The sequence below is a fragment of the Ranitomeya variabilis genome, chromosome 1 (assembly GCF_051348905.1).
Source record: "Ranitomeya variabilis isolate aRanVar5 chromosome 1, aRanVar5.hap1, whole genome shotgun sequence".
Taxonomy (NCBI): Eukaryota; Metazoa; Chordata; class Amphibia; order Anura; family Dendrobatidae; genus Ranitomeya; species Ranitomeya variabilis.
The window spans coordinates 304803270-304827121 of NC_135232.1; the positions used below are offsets into that span (position 1 = coordinate 304803270).

General features: G+C 46.9%; 2 protein-coding genes across 5 annotated transcripts in view; one reads left to right on the top strand and one right to left on the bottom strand.

The window, feature by feature from the left end:
• SDS (serine dehydratase) overlaps positions 1–6584 on the bottom strand; it is a 27545-nt gene extending 20961 nt beyond the window's left edge. The window contains exons 1-3 of one of the 4 annotated variants that reach the window (XM_077296372.1): positions 5031–5158; positions 764–922; positions 558–597 (exon numbers count right to left, since the gene is read on the bottom strand). In XM_077296372.1, the coding sequence (XP_077152487.1) occupies positions 558–597; positions 764–916 (193 nt within the window). In that variant the 5' untranslated portion in view covers positions 917–922; positions 5031–5158. Of the gene's footprint in view, positions 1–557; positions 598–763; positions 923–1857; positions 2035–5030; positions 5159–6431 lie in introns of those variants that run through there. The other 3 variants (XM_077296377.1, XM_077296387.1, XM_077296362.1) reach the window with 3 other exon arrangements.
• SDSL (serine dehydratase like) overlaps positions 2031–23852 on the top strand; it is an 83931-nt gene continuing 62109 nt past the window's right edge. The window contains exon 1 of the mRNA XM_077296410.1: positions 2031–2152. The gene's annotated coding sequence lies outside the window, so the exon portion shown is untranslated. The remainder of the gene's footprint in view (positions 2153–23852) is intronic.

Sequence of the window (23852 nt, forward strand, 5' to 3'; positions counted from 1 at the left end):
TCCCTGTTGGTGCATCTTTCACATGCAGAGATAGTCTTAGCCATGCAGGCGTGGGGACATGAACATATTTTACGAGCACGCCGAAGATACTCGATTAGAACACAAGCATGCTCAGATAACACCTTATCCCAGCATGTGCGCTCATCACTAATAACCATTAGCTAACTCTTAAACGGTTGTAGGCATGAGCCCTAAATCAAACGAGTGCTATCCGTGGGTGTGGTAGCTCTTTACACATGTGCCATTTTTTTCTGAAGTGATGAGGTAGAAGAGGGAAAATAATTGCATCATGTACAATTTAGCTCTGAGAATCAAATGACTCTTGCCCATTCAAGTCTATGGGTCTGTGAAAAAATAAATAAATAACCGCTCCTCCCTGTTCTCCACCCCAGAGAAAAACGAATCAGCGTCTGATCAGCATAATCAGACCATTTTTCTAGGATGGAGCGAAAATGGTCGTATGACACAAGCCTTAAAAATGATAGGAAAATGCTCTGTATGAAGTATATTAGCAGGTGATCTAAACAGTCATCACACTGTAGTAAAAAGATACGTACCTGAAGAACAGACAAAGTGCTTACAGCCTCGTTCTGCCCACTGTAATACAAGAACATGTCGAAAAAGTAAAAATTTACATAATTGATAATCAGGATTCTAGTCATCACCATTTACAGCTAAATTTGCATTCTGTTAGTAGTTCTTTTCTACTGGACATAAAAAAAAAAAAAAAAAAAAATATACCCAGACTTTATTGTTTTCTTACCGTTTTACAAAGATGTCCAATCCCACGGATTTTGAAGGACCCCGTTGGTTGTGCATTGTCAAGTTTTAGATACACTTTGGTACCGCATAGTTTGGACATCGGCACGCTGTCCCTTAGTGGAGTGTTCAGATGCAGGCTGCTAATTTCTGGCATGTTGATCTGTAGGGCGATTAGAAAATATAAATATTTACATTTTATGTCTATTACAGTCATCATAGTAAGGCCAGTCTCTCACGTCCAGATAATTCCGGTACCGGAAAAATCGGTACTGCATATTCATCACTGTAATGAGTGGCACCACGTGACCGCTCATACAGGAAGAGCTGCGGCGCTGAGAGGAAGCATCGAGGGAGCCGGGTGAGTATTTTATTTACAGCGGGCGGGCGCACAGGGGGTGGTGACAAGGATCTTTATTTTAAAGACAAAAATAATAAAAAAACAATGATTTTTCATTCCTTCTTTCCAGCGAACGCTGCTGGGAAGAAGTAATGAATTCCGGCTTCAGCACCATGCTGGGGGGACAGCGCTTACTGTAGCGCGGTCTCCTGCACGGCACATGGACAGCATCCGTTTGCGGTACGTGTTTTACACGGACCCATTGACTTTAATGGGTCCATGTGATCCGTGCGCTCCCACGAACACTGACATGTCTCCGTGTTTTTCAAACGGACACACGGTCCGTGAAAACACGCTGCCATGTGCAGAGACACATTGATTTTAATGTGTCTACGTGAGTCAGTGTCTCCGGTACGTGAGAAAACTGTCACCACACGTACCGGAGCCACTGACATGTGAAACTGGCCTAACACATTTTCATTAAATTTGCCATAAAAACAAAGCCCATAAATTTCACCTATTTTATCATGACAAAGGCATAAAAGTTTTCACTGTTTGGAACCCTTATACATCAACGAAAAAAAAAAAAAAATTATATAAAACATTTTTCTCTCAATTACGTACATATTCCTCACGATGCATATTTATTCCTCACTTATATCAGTGGCATTAACAACAGTTAATATGTGGCATATAATTTCCCGGTTTGATGCATTATAATGTGACTAAACTACACAGCTGTGGTTTGTGCTTCCTACCACAAGTGAAGCCAATCTCGCCATGTCACAGTCTACAGCACTATGCCACACTGAAAGCCCAGAGAGATTTACGGCCTCGTTAGTGGACACTGCCACCCTGGTAATGAATCCCAGTGGAAACATTTTACACATGGGACCAGGAAATTCTAGTTACTCCCCCTTCATTGTATTCAAGGTTTCCTAGGAACCAGGGGCCTTGATAGAAAGGAGTTCCCATGATGCACTTGTGCTAACGGCAAGAATCATCATCAGTATGCAAAGATCTTCATCCTCGAAACTTCTTACAGGCAGTCAAGTAAGTGCAAGTTACAGGCTTTTTTAAGAAAAAAAAAAAATTTAGTGTACTGTTCATTAATTATGTATGACCGGAACTGGAATCATTTGGAGAGATTCGCTCAGTACCTATTCCAAAATCCTGCTAAGAATGTATTTATTGTAGACATTCCATGTAAGAAGTTGTCTTACATGCATAGGGGGGGTTGTGTCACATTTTATAATGTCACATGTGCCCATTGCCTGGCTACTTAAAAGGGGCTGGCCACCTTTGGGGACAAAATTATATATTATATATGTGTACATGTATGCTGTATACATGGTATGCGTGTATGTTTATACTGTGTGTGGATATGCCATGTGTCTGTATGCATGGTATATGCCTGTAATTTGTGTGTATGTGCATCTGCTTGTATGTCTGTACTTGATAAATATTCTTAGCAGTGTGACTGACTGCTTTATGTTGTAGTTTGTGCACCTGCTGTGTGTTTTTGCTTGTCACATGTATATGTTCTGTGTGTCCTGCTCTTCTGTGATGTGTGGTTACTCGTCTGACGTGTTCAGCGTATACATGTGATGTTTATAGCTGCACTTTACCTGTGATTTGTGCGCTGAGCTTGTGTGATGTCAGATGTCTGCGCTGTACTCGTGACGTGTGTGCAGTTGTATGACGAGCGCATTGTGATTTTTTTTTTATGTATCAAATAATGTTACTTTAAAGGGATTTTCTGTTTTAATTCTTTTACTGCCCTTAGGCTTGCCCTAGGGAAAAACAATAAAAGGGATACTTCTCTGGGTCAGAAATATTCCTCTTTGCTACAGCCCTGGTCTTTGATTTCAGGTTGCAGCCGTGGTGTCATGACTAAAACATGGCAGTACAGGAGCCAATCACTGAGCTCAGCAGTCAGCAAAGGTACAGGCTGCTGAGCCCTGTGATTGGCTACAGTGGTCACTTATGACATTACCACTGCAGCCTGTAAACATACAGCAGTAGCAGGGGGACATCAATACACCAGGTGAAAATGAGCAACTCTGATTTTATTAATTTATCCCCTAGCGCAAATCAACGGGCCCAAAACAAGAAAACTTAAGACACCTTTAAGAAACAGAGGGGTCCATACACTGCATGTGTATAGCAAGAGGAATTGACATTCTGCGGTCTGGAAAGACGCTCCACTTGTCCGTCTCAGTGGGTCAGCTGTGGATGCATAGTGGACATGGGATTTCTTAAAATGCCATCCACTATGCTGTAACATCTGGCCGCTGCGGAGGTATGCAGCGTCCAACCCGCAGCGATTACTGATCGTGGACAGGTACCCTAAGGCTAGGTTCACATTGCGTTAGGGCAATCCATTTAGCGCATATGCTAGCGGATTGCGCTAACGCAATGTCCCAAAAGGGATCGCATTTGGCGATCCCGCTAGCGCAGATGCCCGATCTGCGCTAGCGAGGAACGGACCTCGGACGCTGCAAGCAGCGTTCGAGGTCCGTTCGAAAATAACGGGACATCGCTAGCGCATGCCAAAAATGGCATGCGTCAGCGATGCGTTAGCGACCCGTTAGCACATTGCGGTCAATGGGTGCGCTAACGGACCCGTTACATAGCGTTAATTGCGACAATTGCGCCATGTAACGGAGTCCGCTAGCGGACACCCATTAACGCAATGTGAACCTAGCCTAAGGCTGCCGTCACAATAGCAGTATTTGGTCAGTATTTTACATCAGTATTTGTAAGCCAAAACCAGGAGTGGAACAATTAGAGGAAAAGTATAATAGAAACATATGCACCAATTCTGCATTTATCACCCTCTCCTGGTTTTATCTTACAAATACTGATGTAAAATACTGACCAAATACTGCTAGTGTGACGGCAGCCTAACAATACAATGTGGCCAATGTCTTCACCTGGGAATCCTGACAGTCTAAAGGGAGAAGACTTTGTAACTCTTTATCTGTCTTTTTCAGCTGCCTTATGGCCACAGAACAAATTGAACTTGAATGTGCAGCGAACCAAAGCCTTTATAAAACAAAATGGTGCAATGTAATGAACCCCAAAATACAACAAATTAAAAAATTAAAGTCCCAAAATGCAGCCAACCCCTATCCATGAAATTAGAGATAAATGTCTCATCCCAATAGGCCATACTATAAGCCCCACTGATAACATAACTAGAACAGTGTCTGAGCCCCCCTTTCAACCTTGCCGAATGACTGCAATGAGTAGGAGCGTAGAGTAGTGGTCACACATGTATCCAGCCTCTTTCATTGACTATAGTGTTGATTAAAACAGCCATGGCACTTCTATAGCTATTATATGCAAAGTGCGAAGAATAAAAAAAAATTCTAAAGAGGGAGTATAAAACACACACATATATATATATATATATATATATATATATATATATATATATATATATATATATATATATATATATATATATATATATATATATTATAGACAAAATTGGAACAGCATCCAAAAATACCTTAACGTAGTGCAAAGCTCTCCCAGCCAGTAGTCCAATGACTTCCAACAATAAGAACAAAATAAGAAAAGCAGCACAAAAAATATAAAAGGAGGACTTTATTGCTTGAATGGCGTGGCCTCCTTTTATATTTTTTGTGCTGCTTTTCTTATTTTGTTATATATATATATATATATTTAAAAAAAAAATAAAAACAGTATTCTACATTTGATTTGAAGGGTCTCCGCATGTCAAAGATGATCGACCTAAGGGGAGTGTAATAATGCTAGAAATTATGCATATATCGGTTCTCCCTTTTAACTATTTCAAATCAATAATTTAGCTTATTAAGGAGCATTTGATCAGGGCATTGTACAAACTGGGAAGCAGAAAGGAAAAATGGAATCCTTGCTATAGGGGCATTATTAGGCTCACTTACTGCTGGATGATGGGCGCTGTAGTTGGAGAAGGATTTGCTTGTAGCTCGGTGAAGGATGCTTCCCTCTGATAAACTTATAGGACCAGGACCATTCCCTGGCACCAATCAGAACCCAGTTACGAACACACCCCCAGCACACCCACCACCCTCCCACTCTGCTATCTGCATGCACAGCTGTCAGGTTTTACAGCTAAAGGAGATGTTAGTCTTAGACAATACCAAAAGGGTCCAGTAGTGGGAGGTAACAAGCAGCTAAAGGAAATGCAGGCTATTTTAAGTCACTTCTACCAAAAGGAGTGCAAAGACCCATTTGCAGGTTGAAACCCTCCCTCTTCCTTGGTTGCACTAATGTTTCATCATGGACCAGCTCAAGCTGGTCAGACTGGTTCCTAAAGATCACAGTAAACCTGAAGAGGGGGAGAAAAACAAAAAAAAACCCTGCTGGGGGCTATGTGAAAGGTTTAAGGTCCATGTAAAAAACATTCCTGTTCCTCTACATAGAATGGATCCAGCAGATAAACACTTAGGAATGCTGTGCCTGGAGAGACACGGAAAAAGAAGATAAAATACCATGTTCTAAAAACAAGTTCTCAGAATGAGCTCATGCTGCAAAAACATGTTTGTGTTCTTACTGTACACTGCTATTATTACACCACTGCAGGCGCAAGAAAGGGAAAGGACTATGTTCTGTTCCTAGAAAAATGGAGTACATTGGTGCACACTTGCCACTGAAAAAATTATAATTTTTTTTTTTATTTAAAAAAATGCATTAGGATTTCACATGTAAAGCGCCAGGGAATAAATGGCGCTATAATAATTAATAAATAGTATTTATTATTGCGTTACGATTCCCTTGTTCAAAAATGTTGACAAATACTTAACCTTTAGGATTAGGCGGCGCTCACATTGGGGTTATAAATTGTGTATTGAGGACAGAATAATGGAATTCAAGGATGAGACAAATTTGTTCTATTATGGATCCCATCAGCACTGGCTACAATGGGTGGAAGAAACTTCAAAAACCAAACAAACCCCAATGCTTCTTACTGGATCAGATCCTCAGTTAGGTGCAATAAATCAAGCACAGGATCGAGTGCAGAAAAATGTATTAAACAAAGTGTAAATTCCTTTACCGTGATTATGAAGATATCCATGAAGTCAGGTATTTAGCTAAATAGTCATGGCAGTATTATAAATAAAAACGTCATCTGTTACTCACTCTGCTCGGGTCCAACGCTTTGTCTTCCCCACTGCTCTGATTATTGGCAAAGCCATTGAACTGAGTGTGTGCAGGCTACAGCACTGCAACCAATCACTGGGGCAATAATCATTCCAATAGTTCATATAACGATCACAAATCTTGAAATTTCTTGATAATTCGGTGATGGTATACTTACCAGATACTCAGATCCCTGTGTCTTTTCTCCTTCAACAAGAGTTTAAGCTTCCTGGTCTATCCTCTTGGTAACTCTCCAAGTTATATTCCTTATGGACAATGCTTGGGTCCTTTATGCTTCTGGTGAAAGCAGTTTTCTTTTGTCCTCCTGCTTGGGAGACATCCAGTCTCATCTTCCTTACAAAAGAAACTGTTGATGGCCAGGTGGGATTCTTATCCACCCTCCCCCTCATGTACTAGGAAAAGGAAGAAAGATAATGCCACTTCATTATCAACTAGTTGTTAGAACTGTGACACTTTGACACCCCCCTCAGTTACATTGATTACTTTTTTTAGGCTATGTTCACATGTTGCGTTTTTTGCTGCAGTTTTTCCATGAGATTAAACTTGCTTTTAAAAAAGCAGGTTTTGCTCAGTTTTTCTTGCATTTTTTGCTGCGTTTTTTTCTTTTTTTTTGTCTCTGAGTTTAGTACATAAAAAAATTGATTCTACTTCATCAGATTTTGGCAGCAAAACCTGATACCTGCGTTTCTTCAGCGGTTTTTGCATTACGCCTTTTTTTTCAGTGGGTGAAAAACGCTGAAAGAAGTGACATGCTGTATTTGGCAAAATATTTGCACAAATTACTGAGGACAAAAAAAAAAACAAGCTGTGAGCATGACATTTCTGAAATCTCGTAGACTTTGCTGGTACTGTAAAACGCAGCTGTAAAAATTTGCATGAAAAAATTTGCATGAAAAAATTTGCATGAAAAAAACGCAACGTGTGAACGTAGCCTTAAGGTACCTTCACACTAAACGATATCGCTAGCGATCCGTGATGTTGCAGCGTCCTGGCTAGCGATATCGTTTAGTTTGACACGCAGCAGCGATCAGGATCCTGCTGTGATATCGCTGGTCGTTGAACAAAGTTCAGAACTTTATTTGGTCGTCAGACCGGCGTGTATCGTCGTGTTTGACAGCAAAAGCAACGATACCAGCGATGTTTTACACTGGTAACCAGGGTAAACATTGGGTTACTAAGCGCAGGGCCGCGCTTAGTAACCCAATGTTTACCCTGGTTACCAGTGTAAAATGTAAAAAAACCAAACTACATACTCACCTTCGCGTCCCCCGGCGTCCGCTTCCCACACTGACTGAGTGCCGTAAAGCATACCTCCCAACTTTAGGGGAAGGGAAAGAGGGACAAAGTCAGCGGCGCGTGTAGCGCGTCGCGGCAAATTTTAGGCCACACCCATTTCACAACTAGCCACGCCCCAACCACACCCATTTAGCACTTCTGATCACAATGTTTCGTTAACAATAATTATGAACAAAAAAATATGGCCACACACGACGCTCCATACTGTACAATGGCCATTGGCCACATTATGCTCCATACTGTATAATGGCCCCACATGATGCTGCGTACAGTATACTTGCCCCACGTGATGGTCCATACAGTATAATGGCGCCACATGATGCTTTGTACAGTATAATGGCCCCACACGATGCTGGGTATAGTATAATGGCCACACAATGCTGGGTACAGTATAATGGCCCCACACAATGCTGGGTGCAGTATAATGGCCACACATGGTTACCCCACCCCCATCATTGCCTTCTCCATCAGTACACACAAACACCTTTCACCGCGCTCCCTCGCAGCAGCCGGCAGCTTCCACTCCCACGGCGCTGAATGGTGTCATCCAGCTGCGCCGCTGACTGCTGTATCCAGCATTACAGCTCAGTCCCCATAGAATGTAATACAGCACAGCCCCCATAGAATGTAATACAGCACAGCCCCCATAGAATGTAACGCAGGCAGGTGGCAGCCCCCATAGAATGTAACGCAGGCAGGTGGCAGCCCCCATAGAATGTAACGCAGGCAGGTGGCAGCCCCCATAGAATGTAAGGGGTGCTGCACCAGGTTGGTGGAGAATCCGATGGATGGGTACCAGGGGGAGAGTGGGAGCGGGGTGCGCGCACCATGGGGAGACAAAGTTTAGTTTGTCAGTCCTCCTATGCTGTCAGAGTCTCTGCTGTAACCGCAGCAGGGCAGCGCTGCATGGAGAGGGGGAGAGACACATACATTCACTTACAGTCTGGAGATCCGCTCGCTGCTCCCGCGGTCACACAGACACGGAGTGTCTCACAACTCTGCCCCCGTGCCAGAAACCAGTCCGGGTGCTGCCGCTCTGTCCTCAGAGTCCGCCCACGTCTATAGTTGAGGAGGAAGCCGGAGGCGGGCGGTGAGGCAACTCAAGGGGGCGTGGCTACAACACAGTCCCAGGGAACGGAACGAACAGCGGGTACTAATCGGGCTCTCTCTACGTCCCGGAAGTGGGCGGGGCTTCACCGGCGGCCGCAAATTCGGGATTTTAAATGCCCGAAGCGGGACAGCGGGACCCCGGTGCCAAAGCGGGACTGTCACGCTGAAATCGGGACGGTTGGGAGGTATGCGTAAAGTGAAAGTGAAAGCACAGCACAGCGGTGACGTCACCGCTCTGCTGTTAGGGCCGGCGCTCAGTCAGTGCAGGAAGCGGACGCCGGGGGACGCGAATGTAAGTATGTACTGTTTGTTTTTTTTACATTTTACGCTGGTAACCAGGGTAAACATCGGGTTACTAAGCGCGGCCCTGTGCTTAGTAACCCGATGTTTACCCTGGTTACCCGGGGACCTCGGCATCGTTGGTCGCTGGAGAGCGGTCTGTGTGACAGCTCTCCAGCGATCAAACAGCGACGCTGCAGCGATCTGCATCGTTGTCGCTATCGCTGCAGCGTCGCTTAATGTGAAGGTACCTTTATTTGGCAATTTTTTTATCCAAAGACCCTTTGAAGTGAAAATAAGGGTGTGTGCACGCGTCGCACAGATTTCTAACAAAACCTGAAGGGTTTCCTGAAGCCAGCAAAGTGAGAACCCTGAAGTCTCATGCACATGTTGCTTTGCGACTTGCAGATTTAAATCAGCAGCATGTAAATTCTTTCAGTGTTTTTGCAGCATTTTACCAGTGAAGTCAGTTAAAAATTCTATAAAAACACAGGTCTAAAAATAATTGTGGATTTGCTGTCTTTTTGTAGCTTTATTTCCATGTGTTTTAGACAGCAGTGAATGCCATAGAGATAGGTAATACGGTAGATACAGATAGAGAATATATATAGATGACAGACACATATATAATAAAATTGCACCCTGTGGAGCTTATTGGACAGCTTTTTAAAATTGAATGAATTAAAAAAATAAGGTGAGGTCTCTCTCCCCCCCCCCCCTATTTTTTGTAACCAGCAAAAGTAAGGCAGACAGCTGTGAGCTGATATAATAGGTCTGCAATGCCAAATGCAGAGACCTTCTGCAGCCAGATGCAGACCGACTGAAATATCTAACACACCCCTGACAGTACCCCCCTTCTACCAGTGGCCTCCGGACACTCAGGATGAGGTTTCTCAGGATAAGAGGTATGGAATGAACGAACCAGTCTGGAGGCATTCACCTCTGATGCTGAAACCCACTTCCTTTCCTATGGGCCATAACCCTTCCAGTGCACCAAGTATTGTTGGGAACGACATTGGAGGTGAGAATCTACAATCCTTGAAATCTGAAACTGTAGATTAGCATGAACTATTATTGGGGAGGCGGTAGAGGTGAGGACTCAAGAGGTTCCACATATTTTTTGAGCAGAGACCTGTGAAAGACATTGTGGATCTTAAGGGCCAGAGGTAGCTCAAGACAAAACGCTGCTGGGTCAATGATCATGGTTATTTTATAGAGGCCAATAAATCTAGTACCCAACTTCCAGGTAGACTTATGGCGATGATTATTAATTAATAATGCCAGCGGTAAGTAGGATGCCCAATCCTCCTGATTGTTGGAGACAAAACACCTGAGGTAAGTCTCCAAATTCTGGTTAACGCGCTCTGTCTGTCCATTCAACTGGGGATGGAAGTCAGAGTAAAATGACAGCTGCACCCCCAGTCGAGAACAGAATGTCCTCCAAAACTTAAGGTACCTTCACACTAAGCGACTTTACAACGATAACGATAGCGATCCGTGACGTTGCAGCGTCCTGGATAGCGATATCGTTGTGTTTGACACGCAGCAGCGATCTGGATCCTGCTGTGATACCGCTGGTCGTTGCTGAAAGTTCAGAACTTTATTTGGTCGTCAGATCGGCGTGTATCGTCGTGTTTGACAGCAAAAGCAACGATGCCAGCGATGTTTTACAATGGTAACCAGGGTAAATATCGGGTTACTAAGCGCAGGGCCGTGCTTAGTAACCCTATATTTACCCTGGTTACCATTGTAAAAGTAGAAAAAAACACTACATACTCACCCTCTGATGTCTGTCACGTCCCCCGGCGTCCGCGCTGCTGCTCAGAGCTTCCTGCACTGAGTGTGTCAGTGCCGGCCGGAAAGCAAAGCACAGCGGTGACGTCACCGCTCTGCTGTTAGGGCCGGCGCTCACACAGTGCAGGGAAGCGGACGCCGGGGGACGCGAATGTAAGTATGTAGTGTTTGTTTTTTTACATTTACACTGGTAACCAGGGTAAACATCGGGTTACTAAGCGCGGCCCTGCGCTTAGCAACCCGATGTTTACCCTGGTTACCCGGGGACTTCGGCATCGTTGGTCGCTGGAGAGCTGTCTGTGTGACAGCTCTCCAGCGACCAAACAGCGACGCTGCAGTGATCGGCATCGTTGTCGATATCGCTGCAGCGTCGCTTAGTGTGAAGGTACCTTTAGAAACAAATTGGGTCCCCCAATCTGACACCACATTGGAGGGAACCCCGTGAAGCTTCACGATCTCATTTATAAACACCTGAGCAAGAGTCTTGGCATTCGGAAGTGCTGGTAATGCGACAAAATGAACCATTTACTAAACCTATCTACAACCACCTAAACCACAGTCTTGCCTGCAGATACCGGTAGGTCAGTAATAAAATCCATAGACAAGCGCGTCCATGGCCTGATAGGAATAGGTAGCGGAAGAAGAGTAACAGACAGATGGGTATGCGATATCTTAGAATGCACACAGATACTACAAGCAGATACCGTACGTGTTCAATCACATCTCTATGCAACCCAGGCCACCAAAATCTACAAGAAATTAGGTCCAAAATTGCCTTACCACCTAGATGACCAGCAAGCACAGAGTTGTGATGTTCCTTAATTACTTTGTGACGCAGATTAGGCCTGTCCCACACGTCCAGATTCCGGTACTGGAAAAATCAGTACCGGAGTTATCCGTGTCCGTGTGTCCGTGAGCTCACGTAGGCCATCCGTGTGGCACACCTGCGGCAGCCGTGTGCCGCCTGGGTACCACACGGACCGTGCAGGAGAGACAGCGCTAAAGTAAGCGCTGTCCCCCCAGCATGGTGCTGAAGCCGCCATTCATCCGTTCTCTCCAGCGCTCGCTGGGGAGAAGGGATGAAAAATCTTTTTGTTGTTTTTTTGTGTTTAAAATAAACTTTAGGGCATCCACCCCCCTCCCACCCCCTGTGCACCCGGCCGCCGGCATTAAAATACTCACCCGCCTCCCTCGACGCTTGCTCTCCGCCCCGCAGTTTCTCCTGTATGAGCGGTCACGTGGTGCCGCTCATTACAGTTGATGAATATGCGGCTCCTCCCCTATGGGAGGTGGAGCCGCATATTCATCAACTGAAATGAGTGGCACCACGTGACCGCTCATACAGGAGAAGCTGCGGGGCGGAGAGCAAGCGTCGAGGGAGGCGGGTGAGTATTTGAATGCTGGGGGCCGGGCGCACAGGGGGTGGGAGGGGGGTGAATGCCCTAAAGTTTATTTTAAACACAAAAAAACAACAAAAAAAAGATTTTTCATCCCTTCTCCCCAGCGAGCGTTGGAGAGAACAGATGAATGGCGGCTTCAGCACCATGCTGGGGGGGACAGCGCTTACTGTAAGCGCTGTCTCCAGCACAGCACACGGACTGCACACGGAAAACATCCGTGTGCGGTACGTGTTTTACACGGACCCATTGACTTTAATGGGTCCGTGTAATCCGTGCGCTCCCACAAACACTGACATGTCTCCGTGTTTTCCAAACGGACACACGGTCCGCGAAAACACGCTGACATGTGCAGAGGCACATTGATTTTAATGTGTCTACGTGAGTCAGTGTCTGACAGCCACTGACGTGTGAAACCGGCCTTAGATGGTACAAATAACTTTCCTGAAGGGCAGGAGTCTGGGGCATACCCCTGGGCCTCCAACACCTCACCCTCCAGCTCAGCGTACAATTCCGAAATGATTACTTCCTTTTGTAAAATCGGGGCTGGGTTCTCTTGGTCACCACCAGGGAAGCTCTGGGACAAAGCATCAGCCTTGACATTTCTGACCCCTGGACAGAAAGTGACAACAAAATTGAACCTACTAAAAACAGGGACCATCTAGATTGCCTAGGGTTGAGACATTTAGCAGATTGAAGATATGAGAGGTTCTTATGGTTAGTAATAACAGTAATGGGATAGACAGCCCCCTCCAACCAATGTTGCAATTCTTCAAATGCCAATTTAATCGCCAAAAGTTCCCTATGGCTCACGTCATAATTTCACTCAGCCGAAGACAATTTCTTAGAAAAGAAAGTGCATTTACCTGGGGATGGACCCTGAGACAACACAGCCCCAACCCCCACCTCTGACGCATCATACTCCACAACAAAGGGCTGGGAAACATTGGGTTGACTGAGTATAGGGGCTGTGGCAAAACAGCTCTTTAAGGAGGAAAAATCCTGCAGGGCGGCATCCGACCATTTGGAAAAATCAGACCCCTTACTTGTCATGCCAGAAAGAGGTTTCAGAACTACAGAATAATTTTGGATGAATTTCCGGTAAAAATTAGTAAGGCCCAGAAAACGTTTTAGAGACTTCAGTTTCACGGGCTGGTCCCAATCAAGGACAGCATGGAGCTTCTCTGAATCAATTCCAAAAACCCAAAGATAATAACAGGCACCCCAAAAACTATACCGCTTGGACAGTGAAAACACATTTTTCTAGTTTGGAATATAGTTTGTTATCCCTTAATATTTGTAACACCTGTTTTAACATGCCCCTGATGTGTCTCAAAATACAGCGAGTAAACTAAAATATCGTCCAGATAGACCACCACAAACCTGCCCACCAAATGATGGAAAATGTCATTAATGAAATGATGGAAAACCGCAGGTGCATTGGTCAGACCGAGAGGCTTCACTTTTAGGCCGTGCTTCTATAAACGACTCAACACTTGCTCCAACTGTTGGAGTGGCTGATGTCGTCCAGGTAGATAAGGGTAGCTTCAAAGTTCAGATCTCCCAAGCATCTCTCCATTAATTGCTGAAACGTGCCAGGAGCGTTCGTCAGGCCAAAATATGCAAATTGCCTCTTCAGAGAAAAAGAGGACTTAAACTCTATAGCGCCACCTGTTGGAAGTAGCGATCCTACAAGTCACAATCAACCCTTTAACGAGTCGTGCAATGTGACTTAGGATAAAAGCTAAATCAGTATCTCAATTCGCAGACACGGTGTTTTGGGCTGTTGGCCCTCGTCAGTGCAAAGCATGAGAACTAATTTGGCTAGATGAGAGGCTCTGGACTGGGGTCTAAGGGGCCAAAAGGCATTCAATTGAATTCAAATTATCTCATGGGCAGTACAAACGCTGTCTTCGGTTGGTCATGCTCCGCCATGGGCACCTGCCAATATCCACTCTCCGGATCTAGGGACGAGAAGTATTTTGCTTTTCCCAAGGCGGACAACAACTCCTCAATTCTTGGTAGGGAGTACGACTCCCACACCGTACATGCATTCAGCTGTCTATAATCGATACAAAAATGCAAGGTTCCATCCTTCTTTCGAACTAGGACGATGGGGGCTGCCCACGGGCTATGGCTCTCCCAGATAACTCCACTCCGTAGCATTTGAGCCAACATCTCCTTTACTTCTTGGTACATTTGAGGTGGGATCTGCCGATATCTCTCACAGATTGGTGCGGCACTTCCTGTAGGTTTCTCGTGGGTTATGGCTGTGGTACACCCAAAGTCATCATCATGATGGGTGAAGACGTCCTGGTAACGCTCCAGCACAGCTTCCACCTGTTTCACCTGTTGGAAGGAGAGCCCCATCAGTTCAGCCTGCATCTGCTCCAGGATTCAACGTCCTTCTTTTACACTTCCAGACGACTGTTCTGGGGTCATTCTAACAGCTACATTAAATGGATCTACTTGTTTTACTGTCAACTGGATGGCCTCCTGTTGCATCAATTCTTCCAGCATTCCCAGCACCTGCGCCACTTCACTCTTGGGCGGGAGAGTAAAATTATCCTCCAGGTTGACGCACCGCACTACAACGTTACCATCGTGGACAACGGCCAAGGTCTGAGCAATGAGGAGTCCCGCAGGTATCTGATCCAATGGGGTCTGCTCTATCTGGACTTCCACTCCTTCGAGGGGCGTACAAGCTCATACGGGCAACGTGATCACAGTCTGTCCAGGCGGGAGGACGAGTTTAGCAGCTGCAGGGACTATCACTTTTCCTAGAACTTTCCCTTCACTCGATGTTTTCCTGGGCCTGGGTGACCAGTATAAACTGTTGAAACACCTTCCTCTGGGGGCTCCGTGGGCTCCACAGGTCCAGAAAGGCTTCTGAGGACTCTGATTAAGAGGGTCCTGAGTTCTTTCAACACATTCATTCCCAGAGTCACTGGAGGGCCATTGCTATTTTCTCTGGTGGTCAACACGACTCCTTTCCAGCCCACATCTTTGCGACACACAGTAATCTGCATCCAAACCACCACTGCGATTTTGATGGGCAATTGATTGGCCGCAGTTATCTTAATCACCGGGCCCCATTCCGGCCACGTCACTTCAGAAAAATGACAACGGAAATAGGTTTCTGGCATGGTGGTCACCTGAGAACCGGTATCAACTAGACAGCAGATGGCCCGACCATCTATTTTGGCCCATACGAAGGGGCTCAAGGAAATCAAACTTGCAGGACTGCCTTCTTTCCTGCCTGGCTGCTCAGGCTCCGGGCGTCTTCCCCCAGCCGCGGAGCCCACTAGTTTAACGGCTGCTGGGCAAGCGGCCTCCCCCGCTTGGCGCATCCTTGGGCATAGTGTCCAATGTCTCCACATCTGAAACTGATCAGCTGTCTCTCCGTCTGAAATTGTCTCATTTCCTGGCAAGGTACAGGAGTCAATGAGAGTCGGGGCTACAGTAGTTCTGTCTCTGGGTGGATTCGGAGCCATAAGGGGGCTTTTCTGAGGTTGGACCACTCTTCCCACATTTCTGGTACCTCCCCTCTCCGAACCTTCCCCGCCGAGGCTCCGTCCCTTGCTCCTGCTCTCGCACGCGTGCTTCCGCCCCAACCTCTAAGAAAGACATGTGCGAATTAACTCGCAAGCGCTCCCGCAGAGCCTGTTTAAGCAGCAGACTTCTGAGACTGTCTACGAGTTTGTCTCTCAGAATCACGTCAGGGGGATCCACGCCCACATCATTCTGCTTGGTTATGTCTGCATGAATCTCCTGCAAGGCGTTCATGTATTGGGTCACGGACTCCCCCTCACCCTGAATGCAGCTAAACAAGCGTATGCACAATTCTCTGACATCCGTGGCGTCCCCATGCATCTCCTCCATAATTTGTGACACCTTAGTGAAAGTGTTCCATTCATGCGGGGGCCGAAACATAACAGAACATCTGGCTTCCCTTTTCTATGGCCATCACAGCAATCTCTGCCTGCATAGCGGGTGTCATAGGGTGCATCCTCAGCATTACCTTGACCTACTCAGTCTAGTCCCATAGCAGCGAGTTGCTCCCTGTAAACAGTGGGAGATTTCTGAGCATAACCTCCAGTGGTAAATTAGGCCTTGGGGCAACCATGACCACCTGATCTACCACTTCTGCGCTTGTGAAATGCATCCTGCCGACTATGCCAAATGTAAGCACGTTGCGGGATGCAGTGATGCAAGAAAGGCAGAGCAAGGGTTAACATTTTTTTTTTTCAGTAAATATATTTATTGAAATTTTTAAACAGGAAAAACAATAAAAAGAATCATTACAATGTCCAGAGCTAAACATTACGCCTCTGAGAACATCATCTTGAGAATCACCTCAGGACACTGACCTTATATACAGAATACAGGACCTGTAAGAAAAGCATTTGTAGAGATAGGAGAAAAGGAAAGAAAGAGAGAAAGAAAAAAAAAAGGGGGGGTGAGGGGGGAATGGGGAAGAAGGGGAGTAAGGAGGGAGAGGGGAGGTGGGGTTAAGGGAGACCCAGCAATGTACACGCCCACGTATTGAGAATTATGAGTATGTACGCAGCCAAGTCAGAAACCCTGTGCTCTCCTTGAAGGATTGCCAGAGAAACCAGGTGCGTCCCTGGTCATATGCAGCATCACCATCACCCGCCACCAACGACTCCAGACGATGTAATCTATCCATTTCAGCTATCCATTCCTCCGTTGAGGGGACCTCAGTGGACCTCCAATGTTGGGGAATAACTGCCCTGGCAGCTATTAGGCAAAATCTCAAGATCCCCTTTTTAATGGAAGTTATCGAACTAGGTATCAGGGACAGTAGGGCCATTTGGGGGAGGGCTCGTGGCGGACCCCAGTCATCAAGTGAAAGGCATCGAAAACTGAGTTCCAGAAGGGTTGCAGGGGACCACAGGACCACCAAACATGAAGCATAGAGCCCGTGGCGGAGCCACATCTCCAGCAGGCGTCCGAGATCTCCAGGTTAATCCTGTGGAGAAGGGTGGGACACCTATACCAGCGTGTCAGTAATTTATAATTCCTCTCCTGCGCCTGACTGGACATCGTCATCTTATGTGCAAGAGTGAAGATTTTCAGACTATCCGCCTCAGAAAAGGTGATCCTTAGGTCCCTCTCCCAAGCCTCCATAAATCCAAGCGTAGTAGGGGGAAGTGAATTCAAGGCCAGGCCATAGAGCACCGAAACCACGTTGGAAGGACCCTCGGTAGGGAGCATCAGGGACTCAAATGGCGTCAGCGCCCCCATCGGCACACTGGAAAGAAAGCTCCGCAATTGCAGAAACTCCAGCCAGGACAGCGGTGTCATAAGACCAGGACCTCGTAACCCCCACACGCCGGGGAGCCCCGCAAGCTTATCCTTCACCTGACCCAGTCCCACCCCGTCAAGTCGTGACCAACACAGATACGTAGATCTATTCATTGCTGGGGGAAAGGCCGGATTGTCAAAAAGGGGACTCAGTCTGCTCAATTGGGAGGACAGGCGTAATTTCGCATAGGATCTATCCCAAAACCTCAAAACAATCCGTGTGAGTGGAGCAAAACTCGACACAGGTGGGCGTCCGGTCCCCCCCAGCCAAGGCAGCCAGTACAAAGAAGAGGGCGATAAAAGTTTCTCCAGGAGCACCCACTGTTTATGAGCATCACTGAACCTCCAGTCGACAATCCTAGAGAGCAAGACTGCCTGATAATAACGTTTAAAATCAGGAAGGCCTACCCCCCCTTTAGTCTTGGGTCTCACTAACACTGAGAATCGAGTCCACGGCTTTTTAGTTCCCCAAATAAAGCTATTGATGGCCGACTGCAGGCGCCTGAAAAAGCAATCCGGAACCTGCACTGGAGCAGTCTGAAAGAGATAGAGGAATCGGGGTAAAATATCCATTTTGACCACTCCCACCCGTCCGAACCAGGATAGCTGAGGTCTGCCATACTGTTTAGGGTATGTGCACACGTCAGGTTTTTGTCAGGATTTTGTCAGGCTTTTTCATCAGGTTTTGTAGCCAAAACCAGGAGTGGGTGATAAATGCAGAATTGGAGCATATGTTTCTATTATACTTTTCCTCTAATTGTTCCACTCCTGGTTTTGGCTACAAATCCTGATGAAAAATCCTGACAAAATCCTGACAAAATCCTGACGTGTGCACATAGCCTCAAGGTCCGAGATAGTTTTCTGCAGGAGCGGAACGTAGTTCAGAGCATATGTTGCGCTAATGTCAGCAGGTATTAAGACTCCTAAATATTTTAAGGCGTCGGTCTTCCACTTAAAAGAGAAGGACGCCTGGAGCTGAGAGACTAGATCATCAGGCAGGGAGATATTGAGCGCCTCCGTCTTGGAGTAGTTGACTTTAAAGTTTGAAACCTCCCCGAACCTACGGAACTCACGGAGGAGTACAGGGAAAGCCACGGTCGGGTTGGTAATGTACAGCAATAAATCATCCGCATACAGGGATATCTTAAACTCATGTTGGTCAATCCGCAGACCCTCAATATCAGGTGTCTTCCGTAATGCCACTGCCAGATGCTCCATCGCAAGGATATAAAGTAAGGGGGAAAGGGGGCAACCCTGACGGGTCCCGTTTCTTATGTCAATGGGCGGGGAAAGGGTGCCGTTCACTCTAAGACGGGCCGTAGGCCTACGATACAAAGCAAAAATCCTCTCCAACATGTTAGGTCCCACTCCCAGTTGCTTCAGGGAGGCACGTAGAAAGGTCCAACCTAGGCGATCAAACGCCTTCTCAGCGTCAATAGATAATAAACATGCTGGTACCTTTCCTGTGCGCATGTACGAGGTCAGAAGCAACGTCTTCACCGTGTTATCCTTGGCCTCCCTGTGCGGCACAAAGCCCACTTGATCACTATGGATGGACCCAGGGAGAATAGGGTTCAGTCTACCAGCTAACACTTTCGCGAACACCTTCACATCCACATTAATGAGGGATATGGGCCTATAGCTTGCACACAATAGGGGATCTTTTCCCGGTTTAGGAATCATGGTGATTGTGGCCATCAGCGTTTGAGGGGCAAAGGGGCAGTTGACCGAGATGGAGTTAAACAGTTTGGTCATGAAGGGGACCAGGGAATTCGCATATAACTTATAGAAGGCGGCGGAGAATCCGTCAGGACCAGGGCTTTTACCATTAGCCAAAGATTTTATCATGTCTAAAACCTCCTGTTCCGAAAGAGGACTCTCCAGGGCCTCAGACTCCTCCACCAACATAGGCGGGAGCTCAGTGTCCCTGATGTAGTCGTCAACCCGTGCTTGAAACTCGGAAGGGGACATATCAGACAACAGGCCGCTTAAATTCTGGAGAGAGTCGTAATATGCTCTGAATGAGTCCACAATCTCCTCAGGAAAATGGACCAGTTTACCCGTAGCAGACCTCATGGTATGGATATAAGTGGTGGGGGCACGGGGGGTGCAAAAACCTCGCTAGAGCTCTCCCGGGTTTATCAGAGTACTTGTACAGAAATTTATGAAAGCAGTCCCTCTGTCGTGCTAGCGTTGTGTCCAACAAAGCACTCAACTCACAGCATGCCCGTAGGAGATCAGCCAGCAGCCCAGCATCTCCTGTCCGTCTATGATCCAACTCCAGAGTTTGGACACGAGTCAACAAACCCACAATGTTAGCCTCCCTTTCTCTCTTCAGTCGGGCCCCCTGTTGTATAAATACTCCCCGTATAACTCCTTTCAAAGCCTCCCATTGGTATGGGATGGCCGTGGGGTCATGCTTGTGAAAATCTAAAAAGTCCGAGATTGCTGTTCGCACGGCCGTCTGACATATTAGATCTCCAAGGAGACCAGGGTTTAAGGACCAGGTCCATTCCCTCGGAGAAAGGCTCAGCAGCCGGAGGGAGAGCAAAACCGGGGCATGGTCTGACCACAACATCGTGTCAATGTCAGACTTTGGGTCAAGAGACAGGAGCCCGTGGCTGATCAAAAAATAATCCAATCTACTATAGGAATTATGTACTGTGGAGAAGTAGGTATAATCTCGGGTAGTGGGGTGCAGTAACCTCCATACATCCACCAACCTTGAGTCCGTCAGGGCCCGCCGCAGTCTCTTCAGCTGTGAGAGGGACACCGCTGACCTGCCCGAAGAGGAATCCACAGCGCGGTCCAACACCATATTGAAGTCCCCTCCCATAATCACATAGCCTTCCGCAAAGGCTGAGAGGTCCCGTAGGTACTTTCTGCACGCTCGGACCTGGTCTTGATTGGGGAGATAAATGTTAGCTATGGTGAACAAATCATGGGCAATTTTAAGCTTCAAAAAGACATATCGACCATCAGAATCCGCTTTAGAGGCAACTACCTGAACCTGTAAAGACTTGTGCAATGCAATGCTGACTCCTTTAGACTTGGAGTCAGAGTTACTGCCATGGAACCACTGTGTGTAGTATTTATGGTTAAGCTTAGGGATTCTGTCTGATCGGAAATGCGTCTCCTGCAGCAGAAGTATGTCAACCCGTTTCTTATGCATACCGTATAAAACCTTAGATCGCTTTTCAGGGACATTAAACCCCCTGACCTTAAGCGAGCAGAGTTGTAGGGATGCCATAGGAACTATCGGGCCTGCGGGTGGTACAATCGGGTCGGAGAGGAGTAGGAGGGGTGGAAAGTGGGGAAAAATAAAAACAGAGAAAGTAAAGCACCAAGGAAAGATAGTAGTTCAGCCGGAAGACAGGATTCCGACCAAGAAGAAAGAGAAAAACCAAGAAGCCACTAGGCCTCAAGGGTACAGGACAATATCAGAGAAAACTCTGAGAAGCAGTGTCAGAGACACACCTTAGTGGGGAGGTGATTGAGCAGAGAGCAACCAGCCGAGCCCCTGCAGCAAAAAAGAAAATAAAAAATCCAACTCTACCCAGTAGGCCCATGACCCTGGTAACATAAACATTGTTAACGAACATAACAGGGCCAAATACAGTTGTCGAAATGAGCAGAGTCATAACAAGCCCCTTAAGGGGTATCATAAAAAGACAAATTTCAGGAGAAAGAGCAGCGTTAGCCAACATAGAATAACATTAGCACATTAATGCGGTAGTGCAACAGTTGGGCACATAATATGAGGAGTCAATTGAAGTAGGTGGACATTCATAAATAGTGCAAAATGAACCATGCTAGGAACCCCGCTCAGGACTCCCAGGTAGAATCAAATAGAAATGTCACCGCTACAAAACATGTGGCTCCAAACCATCTAAAGCAAAGTCACGACCAAGCCCCAGTGGGAGCCCGGCAACACGGAAGAACAATGCAGGCGGCAAGAAAGCACAAAGAGAAAAGGGGCGGTAGTGATCATAAGGTCTGAATTAGATGATCAAGTATAAATGTAAATATAATTTGGCCTGCACTCTAAATTTAGATCGGGGTGCTGGTGAGACAGACCGTAAGGTCTAGTATCAGTATTATTGAAATCCACCGCACTCCCTGTGTGGAATATCTTAGAAACAAAAGGATTTTTTGAAATTTGCTAATTTATTCAATTGAAAAACAGAAAATCAAATGTGACAGATCAAATAGTAGGCAGTATAAGCGACTGAGTGATTTGACTTTTCGACCCTCCCGGGTCTTACTCTAAAGTCGCACTTAATCCAGGATTTATGAGTGGCTCTTATGGTAGTGAGGATGTTATCCCTGTAGTGTCAAGGGGCAGGTACAGTCTTTTTGATACCAAGTATGGCCTGATAGTTGATTTCTCTCTGAGTATGACCTTGCTGAGGAATAGCAGCGGTGCATCAGCGTCTTGCTGCTGTTTGCATACGCGATTCAAATAGAAAGTTGGTATGTCACTGGAGACAACCTTTCTTGCAGGTGCCAATGTATCAGCCTTAAATTGCTGGTAAGTTGTATGTGGTTTAATGGATTTGCCAGTTCTGGATAAAGCCTTGTAGTGGGGTAACAGCGGCGCAACTGCGTCTTGCTGGTGGACATGTAGGCTTAGTACCCTTAGTGGATGGGGGATAGCGCTCCTGCGTCCTGTGGGAAGGCAAATCACTCAGTCGCTTATACTGCCTACTATTTGATCTGTCACATTTGATTTTCTGTTTTTCACTTGAATAAATTAGCAAATTTCAAAAAATCCTTTTGTTTCTAAGATATTCCACACAGGGAGTGCGGTGGATTTCAATAATATTAGATGATCAAGTGACATCAGCATGAGAAACGGAGGCACGTCTACGGTGGGAGCCCCATTTCCTCTTTCTCAGCGACCCGGCGGGGGGGCTACCAGCACTGCGTGGGCCCCATAGGTCAAACGCAGTAAGGCGAGGCCAGTCACCCAGTGTGACCATAGGTAAGCCCAGTGCAGCGGTGAAGTTCTGCAGATCTGACGGGGTTCTCAAAATTAGCAATCCTTTATCACTGCGTACTTGTAACTGAAATGGGTAACCCCAACTGTAGGGGATCTTATTTTCCCGCAGCACCTCCAGGAGGGGGCGCAGAGCCCTCCGTTTAGCCAGGGTGAAGCGTGAGAGGTCAGACAAGAGAAGGACATCAGACCCATTAAAGTCAATAGCATCATGGTCCCTCGCCTTACGCATGATGTCATCCTTAGTTTGGAAGTAGTGAATCCTACAGATGACATCCCTCGGCTTAGATGTATCGGGGGTTCTTTGGGCCTAGCGATCGGTGGGCTCTGTCAATTTCAATGTGTTCAGTGGATGACCTCCCTAAGAGAGAATTGAAAATTATGCCATGGAGGGCCGAGGAGAGATCACGTGGGGCTACGGACTCAGGGATCCCACGGAGCCTGATATTATTCCTCCGATTCCTGTTCTCAGAGTCCTCCAGCATATCTAGGACCACATTGAAAGTCTCCGAGTGCAGGTCCAGAAGCTGCTGCTGACTCTGCAATTGTGAGGAAAGCGACTCCACTTTAGCTTCTAAAGCAGAGACAGTGGTGGTAAGATGGGACATGTCCTCCTTAAGGGACCCCACTTCACTCCTGCACACTGCCTCCATACGCTGTATATAGCCCTCCATGTCAGCCTTTGTAGGGAAGGCACTCAGCTGCGTTCTCAGCTCAGAGGGAGTTATATAGTCATCAGAGCCCAGGGACCTAACAGGAGCCTGTGTGGGGAGGCCATGAGATGCATTGATGGTGGGCACAATGTCCTGGGGCACTAGGCTGGGAGAAGCCCGTCTCTCATGTCTCCCTGGTGGTAGTAGTGGGGGGCCCATTTCAGTTTCCTGAGCCCGATAAGGGTGCAGTATAGGGGGAGACAGGTCCTCAGCCAGCTCAGCTTGTGACACGGTCTGTCCAGGGGGGAGGGGCAGGTTGCATCTCTCACCTCTCCCTTGCTCTGTGCCCGGCTCCCTTCCGTCAGCTTCTGTGGTGATCGGCTGGTCTCTGGTGCAGCAGTCACTCATCCTCTCTCCTGTGCCTTCTCTGCTGTGGCCCCATTCCCTCGTGTGCCTGCAGTCTCAGGTGGGGAGCTCCTGTGTGCATGCTGCTGCATGGAGGAGGAGGCACCTCCCCCCTCCATCAAGGCTGAAGGAGCTACTCTTTTTCCCGCGCTTCCAGACACCGACATGTACCTGGGGATACTGGAGCCTGCGGGACCCACTGTGAGCTCCCTGGGTGCCTGGGAGCGGAGCCTAACCTTGCTCTTCAACATCGGTGGGTGAGTGGAGCTGATGATGGCTATATAATTGCTGCAGAGGCCTCAGGCACGCTGGAGCTC